The sequence below is a fragment of the Trachurus japonicus genome, chromosome 1 (genome assembly GCF_045865225.1).
Source record: "Trachurus japonicus isolate A0001 chromosome 1, Traja_1.0".
In the NCBI taxonomy this organism is placed as follows: Eukaryota; Metazoa; Chordata; class Actinopteri; order Carangiformes; family Carangidae; genus Trachurus; species Trachurus japonicus.
In genome coordinates this window covers 14,545,582-14,558,820 of record NC_140907.1, presented here as the reverse complement: position 1 = coordinate 14,558,820, position 13,239 = coordinate 14,545,582, and the positions used below count along the sequence as shown (strand labels likewise).

General features: G+C 39.8%; 1 protein-coding gene across 1 annotated transcript; it reads left to right on the top strand.

The window, feature by feature from the left end:
- The first annotated feature begins 56 nt into the window (after window positions 1-56).
- On the top strand, window positions 57-11,977 carry pik3r6a (phosphoinositide-3-kinase regulatory subunit 6a). The gene is given in 6 exon segments (XM_085791622.1): window positions 57-320; window positions 5,687-5,807; window positions 8,498-8,571; window positions 8,886-9,000; window positions 10,637-10,710; window positions 11,147-11,977. Coding segments are annotated over 6 exon segments (588 nt in total). The 5' UTR covers window positions 57-241; the 3' UTR covers window positions 11,272-11,977.
- The last annotated feature ends 1,262 nt before the right edge of the window (window positions 11,978-13,239 follow it).

Below are 13,239 nucleotides of genomic sequence, written 5' to 3'. Positions count from 1 at the left end.
GGGATGGGTTATCACAGAGAGAGTCTGGTGCGCTGCTCGCACATGACACCTGCCAGAGCTGGTGGGAACCGCTGGAACATCTTGCTCTCTCTGCCTCTGCAGGTTGGTGACTGACTGGCGATGACTCAGTGAAATACAGCAACAAACTGAGACTGCAAGACCTAAGCTTCCCTCACCAGCCTTGGTAACTGGAAGGGAGAAAAGAAGAGAGGAGAGAAGAGCTGCCCGTGCTGCTGGACCAATGGAGAAGAAGCGAGGATCTTCTCATCAGTATGGTTCACTGGAGCACACTGAATGGAGCAGGGACACCAACAAACCAGGTTACCTAAACCAACACGATACAGCAGTATTATTACTTGTTGTTCCATTGACTTGGAGTTTGATGCTTTCTGTATGTATTGTAGATCTATTCGGAATCTGCAGTGTACTTTCCTAATGTCACTGTGCAGTAAGTTTACACTACATAAACATCAGTATTTTTTTTTTTTACTAGAGTAAGAATTACAATAGTTCTTTTAATACTGTAGATCTTTTCTTGTTTTTCCTTTAATTAATGGAACCAGTCAATGTATTTCTGTAGTTTCAGCAGGCAGCAGCTCTGTAAATGTCAAGAATCCACAGGTGCCTGTGTGTGTGTGTGTGTGTGTGTGTGTGTGTGTGTGTGTGTGTGTGTGTGTGTGTGTGTGTGTGTGTGTGTGTGTGTGTGTGTGTGTGTGTGATTGTTTTAGAGTAAGGTGAGAGTCAATTACCAGAGCATAAAATTATCATCATACATCTCAGCATGTAACGTAATATTGTTCCTCTGTCTGCAGCTATTGTACAGTTTTCACTAATGCTAAAGCATTATTTTCTTAATGACTTATTTGGTCTATCAAATAAAAAAAAAAGAAAGAAAAATACAGAAAAAAAAATCTTAAAGCCGGAAGTAATGTATCAATTTGCAAAAATTGAAAAACTGGTGAGTGGTTGACATTTTTGCTGAACCAAAAGGACTTAAACATTTAATTTGTTATCAACATAGTTGCCAGTTCATTTTTGTTTCATGCCCATTCCTCTTACATGATTAGTATGAAAAAAATAAAATAAAAAAAAGGTACATTGATGTGATCAGTCAGATGAGAACTGTGCAGAGTCTGTTTTTTAAAACTGTTTTTTCTTTTTCTTTTTCTTTTTTTACTGTACATTGAATGATTTGACTCTTCCTTTATTCATGTCACTCCTTCCTTGTTTCCTTTCACGTCTGGTCCTCTCATTCTCCACATCTCTCCTGGCTCTTGGTCGATCTGTCTGACAGCATGCTGTTCAACCTCATTAGACATAAAGTGCAATGTGCCCTTGTAAAAAGAGACTTGGAGCGGGAGCAAATAATGTAAATTGAGCTTATGATGTAATTCACATCTTAAGGAGCTTGGATAAAAAGAGGGGCAAGGATATGAGAGATGGGGCGAAATTAGGAGAGGCAGAAAGAGATGAAAATTGTTAACTACGTGAGTGAGAATGGGGAGAAAGTGTAAAGGAGGGAACATTTCAGAGAGGTCTAGTGATGAGTCATAACTGCTCAGTGGCAGAATAACCTGTCCTAGAGAGCCTCTGCAGCAGAACATGGTGTCTCGAACAATGTTAGGATACTCTAAACAACGCTTATGGCATCCTGTATGTTTTCTTTGTAATAACCAACATACACCCATCTCACAGTTCAAGTAGCTACATGTGGTGAATGCATGAATAACAATGTGTATGTGTTTTCTGATAGTGGCTGAGGGGTGACGTGTCAGCAGCAGATCCAGTTTTAAGGCACAACATTTTTTCTGCTGCTGTAATAATGAGGTGTTACTCATCACTTGGCATCACTGCATCTGTAATGTAATGAGTGTGCAATTTAAATACAGCATGCCATTCAAGGTGAGAGGAGTAAATAAGCAGCTCCATCTGGTTTTTGTTCATTCTCACTTTCTTGGGCTCAGTTATACACAGATTTGTCATGCTTACTTGTGGGGAGAGTATCCTCCTAACCCTTATTCTAACCAGTCTTGCCCTTCAAACAGTAAATTGAAGTGGCAATTATGGACCAGTAAGTCATCATTATGCCGGATAGTCCTCGCAACAACAGAGAACTGATGTGGTCCTCACAAGGAACAAATGCAAACAAAGATACACACAATGCAATCAGCCAAATATGCACACACTTCTGCATTAGTTATTGTGGCCACATTATTTCTCTATAACATACAACATGATTTCTGTTCCACATATTTTGTTCTGACCATGAGTTATTTAAGTAAACTAAGTGTCAGTGACTACAGCATGAATCAAGACTCTCCGCTCTGCTCCATCTTTGAAAGGTTCCCACAGACCTTTTTCACAGCAGAGACACACTTGTCGTATTATAGCAGGAAAGCACAGGTGCATCCAATTAACAATTATTGCAATACAAGGCAGCAATTAACAGCTAATGGGTCACACCTGTGTCTGGTAAGGCAAAGTATCTACTGTGAAAAAACCTGTTTATCAAATGACTTTATCGTTCAGTCAACTCTAAATCCTAGTCAGTCAGTCAGGTTAAGTCTAGTTTTATCAAATAAAACAAGTTTGGTTGAGATTGAGCTCTGGTTGAATATATCTATATATGTATTTGCTTTTTATGTTTGAAGCAAAAGTCACTTTCACATGGTTGCTTAAGTTAAGATTACTTTTTTTTTTTTTTACACAGGAACGGGAAACAGCTAGCAACAGCCAGCTTTCTTGAAAGTATTCAAACTGTTACATCAAATGATCTATAATGCCACGTAGGTATTCTGTTGCAGGGGATTTTTTCCCCAGGGGATTTATACGTATGTGCCTCTGTGCAGTGTACTGTATCCAAGCTTTTTGTTCACTGTGATTCTGGATATTTTGACTTATTTTGTGTATAGATTCAACAATGAGACACAATTTCTAAATAGTGAGGTTTAGATGGATTGGCCAGGCTAGCTGTTTCCCCCTGCTTTGAGTGCTAATGCTAAGTTAACTGCCTCCTTGAATAGCGATCAGTAATAAAGTAAACATGCATATTCCTGGAAATGTAAAACTGTTCTTTTACAAGAAGCAAAAAATCCAACCGTGGAAAATTCTGTCTCCCCAAGAAAATAAATTGTCTTAAAATTAGACTTGTTTACAGCTTAACTGTGCATTAGGTTTTAATTGTATTCATTTCGTAATCCTTGGTAACATACGATAATCCTATAAATAGTTTAACACTCTGCAACAGTTAAGTTAAGTGCTTTCTCCTCTAGGTGTCAAGGTTCTCTTGATGCTGAAATGACGTCAGCCAGATTTGTCATAGCTACTGAGTACAGAGTGTCTGTGTGAAGATGTCTGTCTGCACATCCTCTTTTGTGTGTCTCACAAAGCCGACTATAGTTGCAAGCCCCCAAACGAAGACATAATGCCAGCAGGGATATAAGTCTATGTAAACAGGCAATTATCAGCAGTGTGGTTAATGCTTCCCTTAGTAGTTTTTGTCCTATCCTGAAGTCAAAGTATGACTTCTCCTATATTCTGCCTTGTTCAAGCTGGTGCAGAGAAAAAGGGCTTCACTGTGTTTTGAACACAGTCAGCTCTTCCTTCCCCATGGCTAAATGTGACTCGCATAGAGACATTACATACTAGTGCTCTGCTAAGTAATGGTGTGCCTTTATAAAGAGTATTCAGGAGGAAACAGTGACTGTCAGTGGTGCTGGTACCTTCCTGGTTATGTCTGTCTCAGCCCCCATGTGGTGCAGCTGTCTGCAGGGAAGGGACAGTTATCCAGGACCACTACGGTGCTAAGTGGAACAATTGAGGAGCAGATAGAGGTGATTATCTTTGTTGTAAAGTCGAGACAGGGGACGTATTTGGATCTCAGGGTAAATGAAATTGTATGTATTTTAAAGTGCATGGCATAACTGATTTCTTTTAGATGGTGGCTGCAGGTGAATGTTTTATTTATCTGCATGCTGGTTCATTTGATTCTAGTGCAGCTGTTTTTGCTTTTCACGGTTAGAACAGCTACAGTGGGTGAAATGCTTTGATGTCCTTTTATCACACAAATGGTTTCTGGGACCTTGGGACAGATTCATTAAAAGTATTACAGGGCTGTTTGTAGCAAGTCCAAACGTTGTTGCAAATAGTGGCTGAGACATATCCAGTGAATAACAAACCATTTGACATTATTTGCTTTACTGTAGATTGACTCTACATGTGAAATATAAATGTTTTATTTGAAAGGGTAGCTACAATTAACAGGGGAAGCACAAGGAGTGGTGCATTGAGTGACATTTGTAAAGAGACAGATTTAAACACAGCATCAATAATGTTACTGTTCACCAAGCCACTGAGGCTTCCTCTGCGCAGGATGTGATTATTTAATTGCTTGAAAGCAGAGCTGCTGTGTGTGAAAGAGAATATTCCTACAGGGATAACTTAACACCACCTAATTATTCTGTAGAAAAAATGAAGCCCATTCTGTTGAACATGCAGTAGTGTATGCTGAAATGTGGAATATTTCATGGCACATACTACTTGTATTTTGTTTCTCCTGATTATTCTTGAGAAGAAGCATCAGTACATATAGAATATATAGAATATTAACAGCATGCTTTTCTGAGGCTATCATAAAAACACAGGGACTGAAAAAAGTCTGTCATATAACTTCACAATTTCACCCTGTAGAGGAAGAACAATAGCACAGCTGCATAATTGAAAGAGTGATTTCTTTTCTTTTTTTTTGGTCATGTTTAAAATAATTAAAAGTCTTAATTCAGTGTTGTACCACAGTTATGCAAGAACCTGCAATGCTGAATATAAAATAACAATTGAAGTAATTAGAGGTTTAAAATTAAACTGTCTCTCTTGAATACAATGATTCCTAAGATTAAAATATGTTTACTATTAGGCTACTATAATTTATCATTTATTTACTCCATGAATCTGTTGCTTCCCCAGAACTTAAATAGAATGAATCTACCTTGCTATAACAGATGTTAACAATAACATCTATGATTAAAATTGTTGCCAAACAGATTTCTGTTGTGTGATTAGTATAGTATTTAACAACTTGATGTTGTGCTAGTCTGGAGAGACTCTAATTCTGTGTGTTTTCTGTAGTGACTTCAGCAGGGCTTTACATTCTTCTGAAAGACTGACACTGAATGTGTGAACAGTGCTGTCAGTAAGGACTGCAGTGTGTCTGACAGCCATACGTACATAAGGGAAGGCTTATTTCCTGGGCTGACCCACCAACCTGGGTGTCGATAATTAACCCATTTGTGTGTGTGTGTGTGTGTGTGTGTGTGTGTGTGTGTGTGTGCGTGAGAGAGAGAGAGAGAGAGAGAGAGAGAGAGAGAGAGAGAACAGTTATGTGAATCGTGCCAAATCCTGACACATGGTAATTTGGCTGTGACGGTCTGCTCTGTTCCTCATCAAGCAGCAATTTCAAACCACATCTGCTGCAGCTGTTTATACAAAATGTGATTCATGCAGTTATTGTTCTGCAGTGCCTGAGTAGCTCCTTTAAAAAAAAACTCCTGGGTATCTTCGCGTCTATGTCTGCCAGTATGGCATTTTGCCGGGATATTGAAGAAGTACAAACTCCTGTGTGTGTATGTTACAGTGAGACAACTTCTCATCTATAAAATGTACCATTCTGTCTTTTCTCTCTCTCCCTCAGAGGACGACATGGTGTCCATGGCAGACTCTACCATCACTGTGGATGACATTGAGGGGGAGCTCTTTAAGATTGAGAGGATCAGAGATGTCCTGGTCAGGAGGGAGTCAGAGCTCAGATACATGTGAGTAACTAAACAGGTGTCTTTTCTGTGTACATTTGAACAGAAAAAACACACACATTTAAGATGATCAGATGACTCTTTTAATATTTATCAATCTGTACCCCTCTAGTTAGTCTTGATTGTCAAAGGGCACTTGTAACAAGGTCCACGCCCTTGATCCATCTCACTTGGTAACAGACAGATGCAGGGATGTTAGTGGCTCAAACCAGAAACACAGATGTTCTGTGTTTGAAAACAGTCTGACTAGCAGCAAGCCTAACCCTGTATAATCTTACAGTTTTAATGCTTCCTCAGCAGACAAATTCACACATACTTCCCTGTCTTCCTCAGCTGACATTGACTTAAATCAAGATGGAGACAATAGTCTTCAAAAATCTAATAGTGCTTGCACCCAAATCTTCAACCACATTGCCTCTTTTAAGTAGAAAAAATCTGCTAAGGTTTCCTTACTTGGATAAACGACAGCACATGTGCCCTAAAGAGGGACTGTTGCAGGGCAGATCAGAAATGGAGAGCCTCTAAACTAAGTGTACTTTTAATACAGTGATTAAAAATGCCAGAGGATCGTATCCAAAAGAATGAAGACATTTTAATTTTTTTTCTGCTTTTGGATGTCTCTTTGGACTTAAACTGGGTGTCCATACAGTACATATCAACCGTATGTCATGTCAGCCACAGGCACACTGTGAGTTTTCACTCCTATACATATGATACTCAATTGTACCTTTCAATTGAATACTGTGAAATTATCAGATTAAGCTGTATGACTGCGGCGGTGTTTAGCTCAGTTGGTAGAGCACCCGCCCCATGTGTTGAGGCTATAGTCCTCACTGCAGACGGCCCTGGTTCGAATCCCGCGCCGGGTGGCCCTATCCTGTGTGTCACTCCCCCCTCTCTGCCTCCCATTTCCTGTCTCTCTCAACTGTCCTGTCGGTTAAAGGCAAAAAAAAAAAAAAGTAATTTAAATGCTGTATGACTGAATCCTTGGCTTGAAACATTGAATTGCTCAGAACTCCCTGAAGCTAAACAATGATGGGACTCACCTAATGCAAATATCTCAAAGCACCAGGGCTCTCTGTCTAAAGTATTCGTTTTTGTAAAAAACTTGGTGTCCATCTCAGCTTGAACACACTGTTTTATCCACTGTTTTATGTACTGTTTTTATCCTTGTCCCTTTGTGCTTTTTCGTTTTATTTTCTATCCACTAAAAACGGCCATACTTTGAATCTAAGATTTTCAGACTTAATTTGTGCCCAGTTGCAACATGAGTTCCTCAGCCAAAGCTGTGCTACACTGTGCTAGACTGGCAAGCTATGACTCATTGATTTTAAGGCAAGAAAAAAAGTTGTGAGGTGGATAGTAAGGTTGTAGCAGTCAGGATGGAGGATGAGCCTGTACATGGTGAACATCCAGGTAGGAGCTGTGATTTATTTAGACCTGAATTTTTTTACACAAATAATCATGAGTTGTGTGTGTGAACAATGGAGTCATATCATAACAAGCATGAGTCATGTTTTAAAAAATTGTTGACACCATAAATAGCATCTTGTTCACGATTGGTCTCTAGGCCTGTATGCATCAGGCATGTGAGATAATATGTTAATGTTTCTACTGAGCAAATATTGGACTGATTTAATTAATGTATTAGTCAGTGATAAACACTTTGACAAGCCAGAAGCCATAGAACTGAAGCTACCAACTCACATGGGAGCTGCATCCCCCAGGCCCTCCTTACCAAGAGCAGTTCAAATCATTTAAACTATCTTTTCCTTCCAGATTGCACCTTAGTATGTGACAGATCTCCTAGCGGCGTTGCCCACTATTTTCTCCCCTCATTTCTTTTCATCACAACCCCGAGCTGGCCCCCATTATAATTTCAATTGCTTTACCTTTGCTTCTGTTAAGCAGGCTAATGCTTGGATATTTATTCATCTACTCCCCTGAAAGACAGGCAGCAACCCTGCTCAGACGGCAGAGGGGATGGGAGGAGTGACGTGTGTGGAGTATCAAGCAAGAGTCAAGTAGATAAAGTGGGGGAATGAAGGAGTGGAGGAAGAGGTGGAGGAAGGGCAGAAGACAGAGATAGAGTCACGATTTGAAGCAGCATGTTTTTTTTTCTTTCTGTACTCCACGGCAAACAAATCCCATGGTGTGTTTTCTGTTGTTCAGTTAAGTAAAGCGTGTGATTTGTATTCCAGACCTCGTGGCCATTTCTCCACCTACATGTCTATGGAGAGCATCTTACATGACAGGTAGACGGCCCGGTGGCTAGGCTCTCGCTATATGCTGACATTGATGAATGTGTGTAATGTCTGTGAGTGAGCTCGACCCTGTCTGTGCCTTATCTATCTGCAGAAAAAAAAGGTCAGGTGAGGCCCTCACACTCCCTTAGGCAAAAGAACGCACTGAGGGACATCCACCCCACTTCAGTGTCAGTCCCCTGACTTCAAGGACTACTGAAAGAGAAAGTGTGTAACACACACACGGAGTGAAAGCTATCTGCTTCTGAGTACGCCACAGGGATTTCTCCTGCATGAAATACAAGATCAATATCAAACTTTCATTTTTCCATTCAGTCAAGTCAAGATTTCACTCCTCGCTGCCCTTTAGAGTAGAAAGTGAGTGCAGCATGTGCACTACTCACATGAGTTCTTGTGTGTGTTTTGTTTTCTACCATCTTGCCCATGCAGGATGGATGACATTCAGCTGTGCAAGGAGATTACTCGTCTGAAGAAGGAGCTTCACAAATTAGTGTCCGTACCAGGTATAAATAAAAAATGTTGCACTCTTGATGCTGATGTATATTATTGGAGGACAACAGCAGACATTCTTGTTAACTATTAGATGAATGCAATGAGAAGTTTCTCATGAAGACCTGAGAGTGATCTTTTCCCCTGGCTCTCAGCAGGAAAACATATAATTGTGTCTCCAAACAAATACTTTATAATGATGGATAGATTTCCATAGAAGATTAAACAGTTATTTATCTCTGTATCTTTTGTTAAATGCCTTATTATATTTTCAGGTAATCTGCAACAAACACTAGACAGTCAGATGTGTTCCTCCTTTGTGCTACAGATAATGACAAGTCAAATGAGGACCGGCAGAAGGAAGAAGAACTACTGCAGCAGATCCACAAGCTGGTTGAGACACGAGATTACCTGGTCGACGATGTGGAGTTTGAACGACTCAGGTATGCCTCTTCTTCTGTGGTTCTGTCACAGCTTGATAGAAGTCCTGCTGTGTGTCACTATAGGTTGCAAATGAATAATTGAAGAGAGAGGAACAAAATGCAATCCTATCGCTTACAGTATACGAAGCCAACAGATACAGAAATGCACTGCACAAAGAGTACCCATTACCCGTGCAGTCTCAGAGAATTTTTTGCCCAGTCACAAACACCAAAGTTCAACATCTACAGCAAATCAGATCACATCCTTCATTATCATAATGATCACCATAATGACTGATCAGGATCCACTTGGGACATCAGGCAAAGTCACTGATGTTGCCAAAGTTGTATCTCAGTTCAGCATCATCCATATGCATGTTTCCACAAAGCCGCCCCACTGCGCTACATTAAAACACTGGAACGTTTCCTAAGGCCCAGCACTGAGGGACTGAAATGCAGGGCACACATCAGAGAGCCATTTCAATTAAAGATGTGCATCAGTGACTGCTGCAACAGGAGCTTCCATAGATTGCAAAAATAAAAACCTGTTGCATCTATTTTGTTTTAGATATATCTAGATATTTTTAGATGTTTCAAAAGTGTTGCTACTGACTGTGTTTTTGTTTTTTCGTTCTCACGGTGGGGTTAAAGAGAGGATATCTACATCCTGTCCAAACTTTCCAAAAACATTATCAGAAACAGTTCAGGCTGAATGTCTTGAGCATCATATTTCCCTAATGGCCTCTATTATCAATTTAGTTTGGGCCTATTGTAGGCTGACCCTGTAATAAGATGGGTTCTTTAACTTAACCTCACCTACAACCTGTTGTAAACTGGTGGTGGACAACCAGATGTGGTTTCTGGGGCTTGTTTTTTTTTGTATTATTTTTTCCATTTTCTCACCATAGTCCAATCCTCAGACAGTCACAAACATTGTTAGCTTGTGTGAACAACGCTTTGTGTTGGCAGCTGCCAGCATGCTGTGAAAGTGCTTAGGGCTGCTGGGAAGGTGAGAGGCAGGAAGCAGGAGAACAACAGTGTGATAATGGATCGGTGGAAGAAGAGGATATGACAGCGCTCAAGGCCGTGTTATACATGTTCATTAATACATAAGAGATCTTCCATTGTGTATCACTCTCTCTTTTACCCTGACTCGACATATTTTCAAAAAATATACATACATAGATGCATCTGTGACATACAGTATATCTTTGTGTTCTGGAGTATAGCCTTCACTAATCAATACAAAGAAATATAGTACACCAATTATGTTCTCTGCATAGACGAAACAATGCTAACAGATTGATTACGTAATTGTATCAGTGCAACCTCTTGGGGTAGATGTAATCTTTTCTAACAGCATGATATCTCTTATCTAGGTGTCTGAGAAGATGCTTCATCTCTCTATGTCAGTGGGGATTAAAAGTACCCCAGACACAACTGGAAATGTTCAGTCAGTCCATGTGGAGCAAAAGGACAAGCCCAAACAGTGTGAACGAGCAACCATTTTGGGTTGTGTTATAACAGGCTTTCGTCAGGCTATATTTCTGCCAGCCTCTCGTTTGTAAAAGCAACAGAAGACTTTGATCTGTAATCCAAGTGCTTATATATTCATGTATTTCATGCATTTTATATGAGTATTTTCTTATTTATACAGGGAGAAAGAAGAAGATAAAGAAATGGCAGATTTCCTCAAGTCCAAATTCCCAAGAAATAAGAAGAAGACAGGTAGTGAAGAGAGCGTCAACTTTGTGCTGAATCAAATTATTGACAAGATTTAGACACAGAAGTTTTCTTCTTTAAGGTGTTGTTCTCCTGAAGGTTTTGACAGATGAAGTTTATACATCCACTGACTGACAAGTTCATCATAAAGTAGAATTTTGAGAATAGAGGTTGTGCTTCAGGAAAAAAAAAGTTGTCTGTGAGAAGTCATTCATCATCTGAACTGCTCTATACAATATGTAAGAATGTGTTGCGCATGGATGTGTGTGTGTGCGTGTGTGTGTGTGTGTGTGTGTGTGTGTGTGTGAGAAAGAGAGACAGAGACAGACAGTGATCGTTAGAACATCAGAACAATGAATTGTCTCTTGCCACACACTTAATGCAATAATAGACCACATCTTCTTTTCTTTTTTTTTTAGGAATATTTCCTCTTCTCCTCTAATAGTGATTCCTCTGTGATTTCCAGGCAGGCGAGTACCAACCAGGGCTCAACAGACCTCGTCTCCCTTCACCAAGACAGGCCTCACCCTGCTGAAGGAGTGCTGTGGCTTCACCTGCTCCATCATGTAGACTGGAGCCAATATGGAGAGTCTGATACAGGGGCCTCAATCCTAAAACGGCCTTTACACAAGAGTCAATATTTCCGGTTTCAACTTTTCAGTCTGAGAAAGACTTTGAAACATGGATAGAGGTGAGGATTTCCCAAAGGGAGAGCATAGGATGTTGCAGTTGATGTGGTATGTTTTTAATACAAGGACATACTTCTAGTCTTCTGTTTATTTCTCTTTTATTAAATATTATATGATGTTATTTTTATTTCCTGTCTCTGCTACAAACATCTTCATACCCATTTCTGTTTTTATCCTTGCTCTTGTTAATTAACACCACTCAACCATCAGTTTTTTTCCCAAGGCACCATCTTTAACACACTGTATGTATTTCTGTTAACATGGTTTGAAAGAAGCACAAGTCAGCCATGTATAATGTACACTAATTGGTTTCAACTATCACTACACACCTACAAGTTATATATTTAAAGACTTCTCTGAGCTCTGATAACTGTCAGTGCTCATTAAAAAAGTAGCTGTTCTGCAGGAGTCAGCAGGCCAGTCTAGACACACTGCAGGAACTTGATAATTAGCCTTACTGAGATAACGCTAATGAAACTGACATTAATCGGGAGCTATGTTAAGATGAAGTTTCCTGTGATCTGACTCCCTCCGAATGGGTATGACATTTTAAAGAGTGGTGGTTTGTGGAGAAAGAACGGATGTCTCATACCGCTCCATTTCCCTTTAAGAAGAGTCAGCTAGTATTTATTCATGTCAGCCTTACATATGTTGTAATTGAGAAAAACCACACAGTTTTTGACCACTAGTTTGTTTTGCCCCTTCCAGCTTCAGTATTTCATAGGTATTTCTGATGAGTAGCCTATTCAACACTGAAGGGACTTACAAATTGACAGCTGACAGGATAACAGTGATTGCAGTCTTGTGTGGAGATGCATACAGTATTAAAACATACACAGGAATCCATTTGGTACAAAAAGCACATGAGGAAACCATTGAATCTGCAGATACAGACAACTTCTACATTAATTACTCTTAAGTCATTGCCATCATCCCTATTTGTATACAGTGCCCATAAAATTGGAATAAAATATATAGAGGTAAATATATTTGACCTCTTCTCTTGAAATTATTGTGAAAATGTGATTTGTGTATCTTCAAAAATGGTAACTGGGACTCAGTTTGTAATCACTGCCTATGTCAAAGGTGATTACTGATGTCTGAAAACTAAATTATTCCAACTTTATGGGCAACAGTAGACTATATCACGCCAGTGAAGAGAAGAGGCAACATACTCATCACTAAGGCACTCTTGAGAGAGTGCTGTGTGTTGGCCAGAGGCAAAGTTGTGCACACTTATATCTATTTGCAACTACCCCAAATCTTTTTTTTTCTTATGGCCTGCAGATGGTGTCTATAAGGCAGCACCTCATACAGTATATCCAAGACATGGGGCACAGGGATGTAGTGGCCAATCAAATTCACTGAACAGATCTCGGTGTTGCCAAGAAGAATAGTCGCCATAGCAACCATGTATACCCCCATATCTTTACAATTAGACAATGAGGAAGGTTGGCTTGATCGGGAAAGGATGAGACTTGATGGGTGGGACAAAAAGAAATACTTGTTACCTAATGACATGAAAACAGGAAGCAGAATGATGATCCTGTCGTCATTATGGTGATTTTCATATTTTGGATTCACAAGAGGGATAATGTAACAGCATATCCTTAAAGGACTGCAGAAAATATCAGCCTTGATTGATCCTCTGAACCCCTCTCACAACCCTCTTAAGATAAGGCTGCTATGCTTGGCTGGAAAGTAGAGATACATGTCTGTTTTTAAAGTACATGATAATTGAAAGTCTTGTTTTCTTCATTTAATCATCTTAGTTGCTAGACGAGGTATTTGACAGGACTATTTGACTCAACATTTCTTTCTTTTTTATTGCTTGTTCCCAACTAGTCCT